The sequence below is a fragment of the Salvelinus alpinus genome, chromosome 35 (genome assembly GCF_045679555.1).
Source record: "Salvelinus alpinus chromosome 35, SLU_Salpinus.1, whole genome shotgun sequence".
In the NCBI taxonomy this organism is placed as follows: Eukaryota; Metazoa; Chordata; class Actinopteri; order Salmoniformes; family Salmonidae; genus Salvelinus; species Salvelinus alpinus.
In genome coordinates this window covers 15506749-15518620 of record NC_092120.1, presented here as the reverse complement: position 1 = coordinate 15518620, position 11872 = coordinate 15506749, and the positions used below count along the sequence as shown (strand labels likewise).

Sequence of the window (11872 nt, the reverse complement as noted above, 5' to 3'; positions counted from 1 at the left end):
TAGGAAGCACTTGATTGCAGTTATTTTGACCAAAGGCTTTGCTACCAAATATTACGTCTAGGGTGTCAATAATTTTGTTAATGCCATTTGTATATTTTCTGATTTAAATCAATATATTGTGTTCTGAATCAAAAACAAAGGTTCTGTAATATTAACAGTGAAATAAAGAACTGTGGAGACCAAATACTTTGTTCAATTTCAACTTATTTTTAGGGAAATTTGTGAGTTACTTGAAAAAAGTGCAAGGATGCCAATATTTTGGCCACGACTTTATATATTATTTCATACAGTTTCTACATTACTTAATTAACAGTTAATCTCATGCCACCTCTTCATTGTTTACTGTAACTACATCACACATCTTTTTTTTTACCACAATATGGAATGGAGATATATATATATATATATATTGAAGTCAGAGAATTGGCAGGTGAAGGAATCTACAGCAATGCACAAAGTGCAATGAGCAAATGTACAATTTCAGTATGATAGTGCAAAGAATCATTATATCTCCATATTTGATTCACATAGTTTATCAAAAGTTTAAAAAAATTAAAGTATGTGATTTTTAAAACTTATAATACTTTTCCATGAAATACATAATCATTTTTATTATAAAGAAATGGTGCTTCTTAACTTTTTCATTTTATGCATACAAATCTGAAACTTTACAAAGAAGAACAGTATGAATTATTCTACATGAAAATGATCTCAGTGCACTGAAAACTCTCAGCATAAGCTTAGGAGTGGAGGGAAGAACAGGTGCTCAATTATCATGGACGCCTGGCAATGACCTCATACTCTTCCTGAGACGTGTATTTTTTATCCAATGAGATGTAGGTACTCTCCTCTTCTTTTGGCTTCACATTCTTGCCTTGCTTCCTTTGAGAACCACAAGAAAAACCAAGTAGTGGAGTTAAGTTACTTCTAGCACTCAGAGAAAGTAAATCTAGGCCTGTAGTAAGCATCTTATCAGACAGTTTCTGGGCTTATAACAGATACTTTGAGAAATAAAGTTTCCTTCTCATGTAAAAATACTTCTATATTCTGCATCTATGAACTAGATGTGAAATATATTAGCAGGATATAAGTCATAATTATCCTAATTTTGTCTCTATTGTGCTATAAGTGAAAATGATCCTACCGTATGTAAGCATTTGTAGACAGGTAGATGAGAAGGGCTACAGTCACACTGAGAGACACACCAGCTATGGTCCAGGGGAGAACTGCATTCCCACATCCTTCAGAAAGATCTACAATATATGAAGAGAGAAACAGTATCATCAGAGCAGTCTTAGACCTCTTGCAATAACCACACCACACAATTGCAATCTGTCTACAGGAAAGAATGTTTTCCATGTTTGTCTTTAAATTATAGCACCTCTCTGTTTCCCTCCTTTTTGCGTGACCTGCAGCTTCTCTCTCACTACACCCACAACATTTCTGCTGACACACTCCACAGTGGTGTTGTTGTGGTTTCCAACAGTCAGGCTGATGGTGCTGTTCACTGAGGAACCCAACACTGATGTAGTGGGGCTGCACCTCTCTGTGTTGAGCTCCAGCAGTGGCCACTCTATGACGGGTAAGGGAACCCCCTGACTGACACACACACAGGTCATGACCTCTGCCTGGTCCACACACCCAGAGCCAGGAAGAATCACAGGAAGGTCTGGAAAAAGACAGTGAAGAGAGAGATATCAGTGATAGATTGATGCTAAAAACATGCCAGAGTAATTCCAGATCATAAAATATGACATGAGTTTGTATATTTCAGTCCAGTTTGTACTTACACATCACAGTGACAACAGTGGAAGCTGTCAAAGTCCTGTTAAGCTGTTGAACTGTACACACATACTCCCCAGCATGTTCTCTTGTCACATTGGAGATGGTGAGAGCAGCATTTTCCGTGAAATTCTGAAGTGGGGCACTTGTCCCGTTCTTACTCCAAGTGATGTCAGATGGAGGGTAACTGTTAACACTGCAGGTCAGATCTAGGGTACCTTCCTCCTTCACCTTTTCATGTCCAGTTATTTGAGGGTCTTTCACATCTTTAAGTGCAAAGAGTTTCTAATTGTACACATTTATTTTTAAACATACACTAAATTCAGACTATGTTGGTTGAGGGACTAATAACAATGGATCATGATTAAAAAGGGAAAAGGTCAAAGCCATGACATAACTGCAGGTGGAGCCTTCATAGTGTATAATTTGCTTATTATCAAGGTTATTCCTAGGTTTCAAAGATTCTCTGGAATAAGGTGTTTCATGTAGAATGTAGGATAGGTGGTACTCACATGTCACATTCAAAGTTACTGTCTCTTCAATTTGATATTTTTTCTGGAAGGTTACTTGACACGTAACCATCATGTTGTGGTGTTCAGCTGAGGGGGTAAAGGTCAACGTTGAGAAGTGGGTTGTTGTCACATGGGTGAGGTCCTCTCTAATCTGTATGGTGGTGTTGTCTCTGAGCTCAGTGATGTTGTCTCCTGTTCCTCTCCATGTCCATGTGATGTTAGGAGGAGTTCCAGAGCAGATCCCCGGGGCGGTGCAGGTCAGTGTAGCTGGTTCTCCCTCTGTCAGAGGAGGAGTCAACACTGAGGGCTTCTGGGTCAGAGCTGGAGGCAGGAAATACAAACACAGAAGTGAGTTTTACACCTGTGTACAAAACAGCAGTGACACATAATCAGCCGTAGGAGAGCAGCATGCATGTGATGACTCTGAATGGGAGTTTTCCCAGTAAATGTCCTCTTATGATAGAACTTTCTAATAAGGGAGACCTGAGGGGGAACTTGACAAGTATGTACTGTATACAATTAACTACAATAATAGGTTGTCACTGTAACTGTTAATAATAGTCATAGTACCTGTCACTGTGATTTTCACTTTCTTCGAGTATGTATATGAACTTAGCAGTCTGAATTGATACTCTCCAGCATCATTCTCTCTGATGTCGTTGATGATCACACTACAGTTCTTCTTTGTCAGATCAGTCTCCAGTAGAGACACTCTCTGTTTAAAATCCTCCTGAGCTTCATGGGGAGTTTCAGAGTGGAAAATTATGTTTTTATCCTTATCACATCTGTCATTTGTAGGGCACTTGAACCATATTGCAGTGGTTGGCTTGATGTTATCAGGGTGAGTGAATGTACATGAAATAACAGCACATAGTCCCTTCTCTGCTGTTATTTCTGCTGGACTGAAGGTGATGGTCCAGGGTGATGCTGTTGCTGGTGGTTGTTGCTGTCCTGATGGAGGGAAATGAATACAGTTATGAGTAATACAGAAAGCACTTGGATACTACTTAACTTGTTCGTAAAAAAAAATAATGAGATAGTGTCTACTGAGATATTTGCCAAACCACTACTACTACCACATCTACTTATGATTATCATATCAACATTAGTTGTGATAAAAGGGACCTTACCGTTGCATGTGTCTCTCTCTGTCAGAGAGAGAAATAGAGCTGCCGAGATGAGGACCCACATCCTGCCTCCACTGCCTTGATGAATCAATCACACGGGGTCTCTTTCCTCTTTCTCTTATTGTCACTATCTCTGTCGGTGTCCACTGGTCTGGACACAGGTGTGAAATAGAATATGAAATGGTGTTGTGATAATAACAACACATAGCAATACACATCCGATATTAATGTTTCATTACATCTTTATGAGTGCTACAGTGTCATTCATAACAACCGTCTTATAGCATGTTTATTAAACTAAGACGTATTTTGCTGTAATGCCTAGAGAGTATGTCAAGGAAAAATGTATGGTCTCAGTGTCACGACTTCCACCGAAGGTGGCTCCCCTGCCTGTTCTAGCGGCGCTCGGCGGACGTCGCCGGTCTACTAGCTGCCACCGATCCCCTTTTCCTATTCTGTTTGTTATGTCTTATTGGTTGCACCTGTTTCTTGTTTGAGTTTTGTTTCAGGGCTATTTAAGCCTGTTAGGCCCGCCTGCTTTTGTGTGGGCTTGTTCTCTGTTTGTCTATGTTGGTTGCGTGTTATGTTCACTGACTGTTTGGTGTCTAGTTTTGGGTTGGACATATTTATTTCTGTCTGTCGTTTTTGGCGTTACTTTTGGATACCGTAATAAAGTTTGGTTTTCCCCATTATCCTCTGCTCTCTGCGCCTGACTCCGCACCCACCACTCCTAGCTGTGTGACACTCAGTTCCTATGAGCGCCTTCTTCATAATGCATTCCAAGCACATTTATAACTCCTTATGAGTGACTCCTTATAAAACATTATATACATTATAATGCCCAGCATAAGCGTTAATAACTGCTCCAAAATATCTTTAACTGCATTCATAAATCTTTATGCATAAGCTACAGTTGAAGTCGGAAGTTTACACACACTTAGGTTGGAGTCATTAAAATTCGTTTTTTCAACCACTCCACAAATTTCTTGTTAACAAACTATAGTTTTGGCAAGTCGGTTAGGACATCTACTTTGTGGATGACACAAGTCATCTTTCCAACAATTGTTTACAGACAGATTATTTCACTTACTTCACCGTATCACAATTCCACTGGGAAAGAAGTTTACATCCACTAAGTTGACTGGGCCTTTAAACAGCTTGAAAAATTCCAGAAAATCATGTCATGGCTTTAGAAGCTTCTGATAGGCTGATTGAAATCATTTGAGTCAATTGGAGGATGGATGTATTTCAAGGCCTACCTTCAAACTCAGTGCCTCTTTGCTTGACATCATGGGAAAATCAAAAGAAATCAGCCAAGACCTCCACAAGTCTGGTTCATCCTTGGGAGCAATTTACAAACGCCTGAACATACCACGTTCATCTGTACAAACAATAGTACACAAGTATAAACACCATGGGACCACGCAGCCGTCATACCGCTCAGGAAGGAGACGCGTTGTATCTCCTAGAGATTAATGTACTTTGGTGCAAAAAGTGCAAATCAGTCCCAGAACAACAGCAAAGGACCTTGTGAAGATGCTGGAGGAAAACAGGTACAAAAGTATCTATATCCAAAGTAAAACAAGTCCTATATCAACATAACCTGAAAGGCTGCCGCTGCTCCAAGGAGGAAGCCACTGCTCCAAAACTGCCATAAAAAAAGCCAGACTATGGTTTGCAACTGCACATGGGGACAAAGATTGTACTTTTGGAGAAATGTCCTCTGGTCTGATGAAATAAAAAATAGAACTGTTTGGCCATAATGACCATCGTTATGTTTGGAGAAAAAAGGGGGATGTTTGCAAGCTGAGGAAAACCATCCCAAGCGTGAAGCACGGGGGTGGCAGCATCATGTTGTGGGGGTGCTTTGCTGCAGGAAGGACTGGTGCACTTCACAAAATAGATGGCATCATGAGGAGGGGAAATTATGTGGTTATATTGAAGCAACATCTCAAGACATCAGTCAGGAAGTTAAAGCTTGGTCGCAAACGGGGCTTCCAAATGGTCAATGACCCCAAGCATACTTCCAAAGTTGTGGCAAAATGACTTAAGGACAACAAAGTCAAGGTATTGGAGTGGCCATCACAAAGCCCTGACCTCAATTCTATAGAAATTGTGGGCAGAACTGAAAAAGCATGTACGAGCATGGAGGCCTACAAACCTGACTCAGTTACACCATCTCTGTCAGAAGGAATGGGCCAAAATTCACCCAACTTATTGTGGGAAGCTTGTGGAAGGCTACCCGAATGGTTTGACCCAAGTTAAACAATTTAAAGTCCATGCTACCAAATACTAATTCAGTGTATGTAAACTTCTGACCCACTGGGAATGTGATGAAAGAAATAAAAGCCGAAATAAATCATTCTCTCTGCTATTATTGTGACATTTCACATTCTTAAAATAAAGTGGTGATCCTAACTGACCTAAGACAGGGAATTTGTACTATGATTAAATGTCAGGAATTGTGAAAAACTGAGTTTAAATGTATTTGGCTAAGGTGTATGTAAACTTCCGACTTCAACTGTATATAAAGCCTTTTGAAGCAATGTGTTGTAATGCCCTAAAGGATTAATAGAAAATTACCATTACATTAAGTAGTCATAATCAAGTTTTAACAGTCATTCAATGTAACAAAACCAAACTATATAATGGTTCAATAGCTTGTCTTTCAATCCATGCAGAAAGTTAGACTGAATCAGCACATTACCTCTCTGTGTGCTCTCTCCTCCTGTTGATCAGGAGCCCTGTATGTCTCTCATGGGTGTGAACTGTCACTTCATGTCCCCAATCTGTTACTCTCTCTGACCTGGTGCTGCAATCCAGGAAGTCCCTCTGTACAGTATACCGCACAGCCATACTGTATATAGACCATAATCAACCAACACAACAAACCAACTTGGTTAACATTTAAGTCATTTAGCAGACACTCATATCCAGAGAAACTTACAGTAGTGAGTCAATGCATTTTTGTACTTTTTCCTGTATTGGTCCCCCGTGGGAATCAAACCCACAACCCAGGCATTGCAAGCACCGTACTCAAACAACTGAGCCACAGACTGCAATCCCAACACACACTGCAATACCCTTTTATATTTACATGCAGTTTCATTTTACTATAAGAAAGATTTACACGAGAAAATGTGTACATATTTCAAGATTGGCTATTTGTAACAAGTACATGTGAATAATATGGAAAATGCCTTGCATTGGATAGAGATACACTTGCTATATTCTCTCTCTTTTTGAACCCCTCTGTGGTCTGATAGATGAAGTCATTTCCTCAATATGCAAGATCTGCTGCAAAAAGGGTACATCCCTTTATATGCGTTAAAAACACATTCGCTGACATATTCTTAAGTAACTCACAAGCATGCTGAATGCATTTATTATGAGCGACAGGTAGCCTAGAGTTTAAAAGCGTTGAGGCAGTAACTGAAAAGTTGCTGGTTTGTTTAACCAAGCAGCCAAAGTGGATAAACCTGCGAAATAGGGTTTAATGCAGAAGACAGATTTTGGTTGAATGCATTCAGTTCCGCAACTGACTATGTATTCCGTTCATTATTAACGTTAGCGGCTACTGGGTTGTATTCAATATACACTACATAACCAAAAGTATGTGGACACCTGTTTCGTCGAACATCTCATTCCAAAATCCTGGGCATTGATATGGAGTTGGTCCCCCCTTTGCTGCTATAAAGGCCTCCCGTCTTCTGGGAAGGCTTTTCACTAGATGCTTGGTCATTGCTTCTGGTACTTGCTTCCATTCAGCTACAAGAGCATTAGTGAGGTCGGGCACTGATGTTGGTCGATTAGGCCTGGCTCGCAGTCGGCATTCTAATTCATCCCAAAGGTGTTCGATGGGGTTGAGATCAGGGCTCTGTGCAGGCCAGTCAAGTATTTCCACCCTGATCTCGACAAACCATTTTTGTACGGTCCTCTCGTGGTGCATGAGGGCATTGTCATACTGAAGAAGGAAAGGGCCTTCCCCAAACTGTTTCCACAAAGTTGGATGCACAGAATCATCTAGAATGTCATTGTATGCTGTAGCGTTAAGCTTTCCCTTCACCAACTTTACAGTTGGCATTATGCATTGGGGCAGGTAGCGTTCTACTGGCATTCGCCAAACCCAGATATGTCCGCCGGACTACCAGATGGTGAAGCATGATTCAATACTCCAGAGAAAGCATTTCCACTGCTTCAGAGTCCAATGGTGGCGAGCTTTACACCACTCCAGCCGACTCTTGGCATTACGCATGGTGATTTTAGGCTTGTATGCGGCTGCTTGGCCATGGAAACCCATTTCATGAAGCTCCCGATGAACAGTTCTTGTGCTGACGCTGCTTCCTGAGGCAGTTTGGAACTCGGTAGTGAGTGTTGCATCCGAGGACAGACCTTTTTTAAACGCTACACGCCTACCAATTTGCGGCTGAGCCATTGTTGCTCCTAGACATTTCCACTTCACAATAACAGCACTTATAGTCGACAGGGCAGCTCTAGCAGGGCAGAAATTTGACGAACTGACTTGTTGGAAATATGAAAACCTATGACGGTGCCACGTTGAAAGTCGTTCAGCTCTTCAGTTAGGCCATTCTGCTGCCAAAGTTTGTCTATGGAGAATGCATGACGGTGTGCTCAATTTTATACATCTGTCAGAAACAGGTGTGGCTGAAATAGCCAGTTTCGACATACTTTTGAAAAAAAAAAATATTTTGTGATGATTTTATAGCTTATTCAAAATCAGCAACATATTTGATTTTTTCCACAATCATTCACTTATACACAGTTGCATTATTTTTAAAATGTAAAAAAAATATTTGACCGTTACTGCAATTCCTCTAAAAACAATATTACCGTAAAAGTCATGCCTTCTTGGACTTCAACTCAGTTTCCCATTACATTTTTATTGTATTTTAACCAGACCTGTTAGTGCATCTTCACAGAGTTTGACCAACCCTTACAACACTCTGTGGGCCCTAGTTAAGTTCCTCTTCACACTTTGAGACTGTGTTGAAGTGCTATGGTCTTGCTATATTTGTTAGGTGGGGTTCTACTTCTCCTAAATACTTTCGTTTAAACTCTACACCATGTTCCCTGAAATATATGTGTTGCTGCTGTTGAAAAAGGGTGTAAAGTACAGGTCTCCTGAGCAGGCCTCATGCTGCAGCAGGGACAGTATAGCAAACTGTCTTTACAATACCTGCTATTGTGACTTTTATAAGGGATTCTAGATATTACTTAATTTGGGCTGAATTCTGGTGGCATGAGCCTCAACCTGTTGGTTACTCCTGCAAATGCCTTCTAAAGTATCTCATCAGTATGCACCAAACTACAGATACTCACACAGTTGGTACCTAAACTAAAAGCCTTGTAGAATTATTCTAGCCATTGTAAGTCATAGTCAAACTGAATGGAATTGAAATGAAATTTAGGGTAAACCTAAGTGGGTTAACAACTAAGTAAAACATACTCAACTGATGCATTTGGCACAATCATTGTGATAAAACTGGATTTTTCCACATATACTGTATATCACAAAAATATAATCTATCACAACCATTGTGTCAAATGCGTCGTACATCAGTTGTACAACCTAAGTGTGTACGGGGGCCAAAGATATCGGTTGAGTCAGATGTTAGTGAACTATTAGTAAAGATTAACCAGCAGCATAAAATATTGAAGTAGTGTAAGCTCTACCAATGACTTTTGGTTTGATATTTGTTGTTTTTGTAATTCATTGAGATGCACTAAAAACTGAAGTGTTAAGATGTGTGGAATGCAATCCCAGGATAAAGTAACTGACCAATGTGAACCATATGCACAGTTAATTTAATCTGAAATATGAACTGCCCTCATGCATTAGTTCAAAGACTAAACAAACAAGTATACCAAGGGACTGAATGTCAATGCAGTATTTTAGGTTACTATGCTGACTTTAGTATAATCTACAGCTGTTCCTAATTGTGCTGACATTAACACAGTGTTGTACTGTGCAACAGTTTATATTGTCTCAACACAAAATTAGGTTGTGAAAAGGGGGAACTAAAGATAGATACTGACCCTCAACTCTGGCCTCTACAGATATTTTTACATTTCCCGCAGCCAGAAATGACAGACAATATTTAGATATATCTGTAAATGTGCTCACAAGTATCAGAGAACAAGATCTCAACCGAACGGTGAGACACTAAGTGAGACAGGGAGATGGCTGGTACACAGTAGAGAGTGGTAAATTGATTTATAACAATATAAACAAGAGTCATTTATCAATATATTATGAAGTGATGAATCGTTTGTGCATTTGTCTAGCTGTTTAGGGAAACAAATGGTATATTCTCTATTACAGCATAGATTTATATCTCATACATTTTGATTTCTTATGTCTTGTGATAACAGAAGATGCTGGTTGAGATCTGCACTGTGGCTATCTGCTGGGTCATAACAGCAAGCTGTAGTCAGTGCATAGGTACAGTATAATTGTCCCGCTCGTCTTCTTCCTCTTCTGAGGAGGAGTAGTAGGAAGGATCGGAGGACCAATGCGCAGCGTGGTAAGTTTCCATATTTTAATAAAGCAAAATGAACACTGAACAAAATAACAACGTGAAACGAACGAAACCGAAACAGTCCCGTATGGTTAGACACAGACACAGGAACATTCACCACCAACACACACTGATAAACAAGCTACCTAAATATGGCTCCCAATCAGAGACAACGACTGACACCTGCCTCTGATTGAGAACCATATCAGGCCAAACACATAGACCACTGTGGAGACACCCCCTCTCACAGAGGGAGAGTGGGCCACACTGACCTGCAAAGTATATTCACTCAAATTAAATGACCTGCCTCTGCCCGCGAAGACTCGAAGAAGACTTTGTTGGAATTTCCTGGAGAGGGACAGAGAGCCTATGCATGTCCATCATCATCTGCACATTTATCACTCCAGTGTTAATTTGCTAAATTGTAATTACTTCGCTACAATGGCCTATTTATTGCCTTACCTCCTCATGCTATTTGGAAGGCCAAAATTACTGTGGAGAAAACAGTGACTTTAACAGTAAGTACACTCACTTTTCAAAGAATTCCCTCATTATCAAAATGCAGTACAGTACTTACTTATTCTTAAAGGTTCTCTGTCAGGTAAAAAAGCCATATCTCATGATGTTGAATGTAAAAACTATTTATTTGTCTTCCCTAGACCGTCCCAAGTTCCTGAATGGCTCTCTGTGTGTGGTCCAAGCAGAGGTCCTGACATGTGTTTGTGTCAGTCAGGGGGTTCCCTTACCAGTGATTGCTTGGCCAATGTTAGGGGTCTATATTAGTTACAGTGTCATCGTCTCCAGGAGTGCCCAAACCGTGAACAGCACCATCACCATGTCTGCCTCAGAATACCAGAACAGCAGCGTGGAGTGTGTCAGCAGGAATGTAATTGGCCAGAACGAGATGGAGTTCCCAATACTACAACAAGCTGAAGGGAGCCTGACACGTAAATTCTTCAGTTTAACATCCTATGTATGTACGTATAGGACTCGTGTTACATTTTAATATTTTAGTGAAGAAGAATCACCAATTCATTTCTGCTCAAATTCAGCTCAAATCAAAGACATCGAGAACAACATTGTCATACTACAAAAATTGTCAAGTGCAAAATTCACCATTAATGTCATTATAATCTGGCAATGTGATTTAATGTAAAACGTTTCTTCAACAATGTGCATTATAAAGAGGCGACTATTTATTAAATATTGTTTGTACTCAGTTTATGCACAGTTTACTGAACTATAGTTTCATAATCACCTCCTTATAACACACATTGTTGAAGAAAATGTTTAAATTAAATCACACCACGAGATTATTACTGTCACGCCCTGTTCTGTTTCATCTGTCCTTGTGCTTGTCTCCACCCCCTCCAGGTGTCGCCCATCTTCCCCATTATCCCCTGGGTACTTATACCTGTGTTCTCTGTTTGTCTGTTGCCAGTTTGTCTTGTTTGTCAAGTCAACCAGCGTTTTTGTCTCAGCTCCTGCTTTTCCCCAGTCTCTCTCTTTCCCGCCCTCCTGGATTTGACCCTTGCCTGTCCTGACTCTGAGCCCGTCTGCCTGACCACTCTGCCTGCCCCCTGTACCTTTGCGTCTACTCTGGATTACCGACCTCTGCCTGCCCTGACCTGTCGTTTGCCTGCCCCTGTTGCTGTAATAAACATTGTTACTTCAACACAGTCTGCATGTGGGTCTTATCTGAAGCATGACAGTACGAACTGGCCATGACTGACCCAGCAGACTTGGACCAGCTCCGCAGCGCCATCTCCTCCCAAGGAGCCACCATTGGTAGGCACGAGGAGTTGCTTCGCGGTCTGATGGAAGTGTTCCAGGCCGTGGTCGAACGTCATGACCTAGCATTGGACGCATTGCGGGAGCAATTCCGTGGGTTGCCTACTAGGCAGCCTACCAT

At 40.7% G+C, this 11872-nt stretch overlaps 1 protein-coding gene across 2 annotated transcripts; it reads right to left on the bottom strand.

The window, feature by feature from the left end:
* Positions 1-208: 208 nt before the first annotated feature.
* LOC139564475 (sialic acid-binding Ig-like lectin 14) lies at positions 209-10304 on the bottom strand. Of its 2 annotated transcripts, XM_071384024.1 has the most exons (9): positions 10233-10304; positions 6129-6278; positions 3425-3572; positions 2865-3245; positions 2295-2615; positions 1791-2048; positions 1382-1669; positions 1145-1253; positions 211-882 (listed from the first exon to the last, which is right to left on the bottom strand). In XM_071384024.1, exons 3-9 carry the CDS (start codon positions 3483-3485, stop codon positions 774-776), a joined length of 1527 nt encoding a protein of 508 aa, XP_071240125.1. In that variant the 5' UTR covers positions 3486-3572; positions 6129-6278; positions 10233-10304; the 3' UTR covers positions 211-773. The 2 variants fall into 2 exon arrangements, with proteins under 2 accessions (XP_071240126.1, XP_071240125.1); XM_071384025.1 differs by lacking the exon at positions 1791-2048 and having other exon boundaries at positions 209-882.
* Between the last annotated feature and the right edge of the window lie 1568 nt (positions 10305-11872).